The sequence below is a fragment of the Spermophilus citellus genome (genome assembly GCF_964194105.1).
Source record: "Spermophilus citellus genome assembly, chromosome: X".
Lineage (NCBI taxonomy): Eukaryota > Metazoa > Chordata > Mammalia > Rodentia > Sciuridae > Spermophilus > Spermophilus citellus.
Window position 1 is genome coordinate 86,137,329 of NC_138190.1, and position 4,486 is coordinate 86,141,814.

The 4,486-nt window shown below is 38.9% G+C and overlaps 1 protein-coding gene across 1 annotated transcript; it reads left to right on the forward strand.

Annotated features, from left to right (window-relative positions):
- Nucleotides 1-536: 536 nt before the first annotated feature.
- On the forward strand, nucleotides 537-3,179 carry LOC308639646 (melanoma antigen preferentially expressed in tumors-like; the record flags this gene model as incomplete). Its single annotated transcript, XM_081277918.1, has 3 exons — nucleotides 537-826; nucleotides 1,275-1,877; nucleotides 2,666-3,179. 3 exons carry the CDS (start codon nucleotides 537-539, stop codon nucleotides 3,177-3,179), a joined length of 1,407 nt encoding a protein of 468 aa, XP_081134044.1.
- Between the last annotated feature and the right edge of the window lie 1,307 nt (nucleotides 3,180-4,486).

A 4,486-nucleotide genomic window follows, 5' to 3' on the forward strand; every position in this document is an offset into this window, starting at 1 on the left:
AAGAGAAATCTTGGAGATGCACTTTGCGTTGTGAGATAGACATGAGCCTTTGGAGACCAGGAGCAGAATGTTATGGTTTGGATCTTAAATATCCTCCAAAAGCTCATGTGTTGGAGGCTTGGTCCCTAGCCTTTGGTACTCTGGGGAGGTGGTGGAAACTGTAGGAGGTGGGACCTATTTGAGGGAAGTAGGTCACTGGGGGCATGCCCTCAAAAACTATATTGGAACCCTGGCCTCTTCTTCCTTTTCTCTCTTTTGCTTCCTGACTGCCATGAGGTGAGAAGCTTTGCTTCACCACATACTGTCTGTACTGTCTGCCAGCATGTTTAGCTTTGCCACAGGTCTAGAAACCATATTTCCAAGTGGCTATATTTAAACATCTGAAACTGTGAGCCAAAATAAACATTTTCTCTTTTTAAGTTGTTTATCTTAGGTATTTTGTCACAGTGATGGAAAGTTGACTAGCAGTGACAAAAGTCTAAGAATGTTTTCTCAGTATTTCTAAATGTTCCTCACCCTGATGCAGGTTCAAGAAAATGGACAAAATTACCCCAGCCACACTGCTAGAGCTTGCTGCACAGAGTCTAGTGAGTAATGAGGATGCAGCCATCTGTGCTCTTGAGGAACTCCCAAGAGACCTTTTTGTTCCATTGTTCGTTGCTGCCTTCATGGGCGGGCGTAAGAAGATACTGAAGGCAATGGTGAGAATTTGGCCCTTTCGCTGTCTCCATATCGGGGCACTGAGTGTACGAGAGCCACACTATGAAATCTGGAAAGCCATGATTGATGGTCTTCAGACCCTGCCTGCACAGAACTCTCCTATTTGGTAAGACTATGTATAATAGAGATGTGGTAAGCTGGCAAGAAATGATACATGTGCTTTGGGTAGAAGAGGGCCTATCAGTCTCCAGTAGGTAGTTAAGGGTGAATGCTGGAGATCTCCTTGAGGCTGTTGTTAAACACTTGGGGTCACTTTAAAGATTAATCTCTCATAGAGTTGATTTTGGAATAAAGATGATTGAGGATATTATTCTTGGCTTTACACATTAGGCATTATTACATAGAAGGGCATGAGCATCCAGACTGTGGAGAATCAGAGGATGGATAAAACAATGAAAATTTTTGATTTTGCATGGTAAACTCTTAATGGCAGATAGTATATGGAGTAAAGACCAGGGATAAAAGGTTTTTCTTCTGCTTCTCTTCATTGATCCTATTGGATTGTATTAAAATCTGCTACAACTCAGATGTGTTATCTTCCCTTTTCCCTACAGGGGGCCAAAACTGAGGATCCTAGATTTAAGGCAGGATGCAGACTGCAGGACCACATGCTCTGAAATCAGGACCACATTACCTTTCTGTTTTCAGTCTTGTGTTTTCTCACAGCACTCTATCCTGAAACGACAAGAAGCTCAGCAGGGTGGTAGGCATATCAGAACTATAACCTCAAATTCTGAGCCTCGGGCACCCAGGGAACCCATGGAATTATTATTGGACCTTTCCCTTGATGGTAGCTTGCAAACAAGACAATTTCTTTCTTTCCTTCGGCGGAAAATTGAGCAGAGCTTTGGGTCCTTGCACCTCTGCTGTAGGGATTTGCAAATTGATAAAATGTCTGACTATAAAAGCATCCTGAAGTTTCTGGATCTGGTATGCATTGATCATCTTGGAATAGATCAGGCTTGTCTGAGTGAAGTCACTAGCCTTTTGGATCAGATGATCCACCTGGACAGCCTTAGTCTGTCTAAAATCCCTTTTAAATCTTGTAAGGGAAAAAACTTCAGAAATTTTCTCAACAATATTAGGCGGATGGACAACCTCCAAGAGCTCAGCTTGTCTTTCTTCTGCCTCACAAATCAACTGCACAAACTGCTCAGGTGAGGGGTTAGGGTGGTACCCTGAATGTCCCATTTTTAAGACAGGAAAGCAACCTTTCTTGGATATTCCTAAGCTTCTTTTACCTATTTTCCTTTTACCTAGCATGGGCACTGGTGGAAATTTGAAACTAGTCATGTTAGGAATATCTTACTAGAGTTAGGAGAAAGACAAGATTAGAAAAGTAAATGGTGGTCATTTGTTTATACATTCAGTCAATCATATGTAGATGCTATAATTCCATAAATATATTGGTAAAAAAATACACAGCCCTTTTCCTGTTTTATTTTACAGGCTTGTAGAAAGGAAGGAGAGGCATTCAGATGGAGAATTGTGTTATGCTGTAGTGCTGACACACATACTCATGGTCTGACTACAGTAATTAATACTGTCACGTCATTCTTGTTTTCCTCAAAGCTTAGGCCCTTAATGGAGAAAGTGTAATTTAGGAATAGATTAAAGGGAACCTTTAGTTGGTTGCTTTCCTATAACCAGCCCCACCAAAAAAGCAAAAAAGTTATAAAGCACTGAGTTAACTTTTTTCACTTAATCTTCTCTACAGTCCTGTGTAATAATTAATATTATACATATTCCAAAGATTTAAAAACTATATATTACATTTTGGAAAAGTAACTTTTACATAGTCACAAAGCTATTGTCTACACATTCTTAACCACTGTTGGACTATATATACAAAGTAATTTATTCTAGAGTCATATGTACTTATAATTCAGGACTCTGCCCTGTTCCAATCCTCATTCTTCAGAAATACATTTTTTTTCCTCTACAGAGTCCTGCCACCTCAGTTGGATGCTCTGTATCTGTCTTTCTGTGGACTTTCTAGCAGAGACTTCATTGTTCTGTCCCAGAGCTCTCAGGCCTCCAACCTGAGACTGTTGAATCTCAGTAACAACCAGATATCTTGGGAAGTTTCTGAGTCATTCCAGATACTTCTGGAGAAGCTCTCAGGCACCCTGCGGCATCTAGAGATAAATAGCTGCCTTATGACAGACTCTACACTCTCTGTTGTCATCCCAGCCCTAAGCCGCTGTTCTCACCTTCGTGTCCTTAGCTTTGCCTCCAATCCCATATCAATGCCTACTCTGACGAATCTTCTTCAGCACTTAACAGGCTTGATGGAGTTGAAGCATGTGATTTATCCAATCCCTGTTCATTGCTACGAACAATGGCAGTTTAATGGCAGTTTAGACCAACAGAAGCTTGTTGAAGTACAAGCAGAATTGAAGGCAATGCTGGAGGCAGTAAACCGGAATGACATGCACTGGGCCACTTGTCCTGAGTAATTTTCACAGTACAAAGAGTTGTTTCAATACTTTTGTGTGGCCTTTAAAACATTCAGTGTTCTTGCCTGAATCTCAAGTTGTGGAGACACATGTAAAATTCCATTGTTCTAGAAAATTGGTGTTAGATAGCTTATATATGTAACTGATCTGTGTAGAAGAAGAATTCTAAGAAAATAGAGGGCTCTGAGAAGTCCTGTGGGTCTCTTATATATTGTCCTTCTCCTTGTTAACTCACCACAGTGTTAGGTGTGTGATGTGAGCTGGCCCAATCATAGTACAACATGTCCTTATCTACACTGATGGGTACTTGACACAGGTCAGGACAATTTGAGTACTTCTTGGATGCCTTTGTGAAGTAGGTGGCAGTTATTGAAGCTGATAATTTTATCCCCTGAGTTACTTTAATCTTCCTGTATTTAAGGTTGCCTTAGGTTGCTTGTAAAAAAAAAAAATCTGCAACTAAAGGGGGAAAAACTATGCCTCTACCTACCCACTTCATCTTCAACCATACATTGCTACCTCCTTTTCTAGGTCTCAGATACCTGGGGCTAAGTTGTTCTTTATTTCACGCACACTCACCAAGGATCTGTTATAAGTTAGATGTACTAAAAAGCAAATGAGACAAAGTCCCTACCTCAAGTCACTCAAAGAACAGATGTTCTATGATTTATCTATCCCTCTAATCTTTCTTAGGACATTTTGGAAAATTATTTATTCCTCCTATGAATAAGATTTTGTTTTCACTTCTACCTTTAACATACTATTTTCAAAACAAACTGGTTCCTAAGCTATTGAATAGCTCCTCAACTATTAAACCTCAAGTGAAAGGCTTTCTCTTCTCTCAATTTATCATCAGTTGCTCTCTTTTAATGTATTGTGTACATTTCATTCATGATATAAATATGCTATATTTATCTGCTCCTTCTCTTTCACTAGAGTTATCCTGTTCACTATGGTACACACTAGCCATATTGTGTCTAGTGAGCACTAGAAATTTGGCCAATCCAAAATGGTGATGTACTTTTAAATAAAAAAGGTACATCTGTATGCTCAAGACTTTGTAAGAAAAAAAGATATAAAGTAACTAATTAATAATGTACTTATAACATTTACATGTTGAAATAATAGCATACTGCATTTTGAAGACATAGTAAGAAAATGCAAAATTTGTTAATAATTTGTTCCTATTGCTTACATGTTGAAATGCCAACATCACTGATTTTCAATGACTTAGTAACCAAAAGAATTGAAAATAACTAATAATTAATGTATAAGGTTTTTTGTTGAAATGAAAACAGTGCATTTTA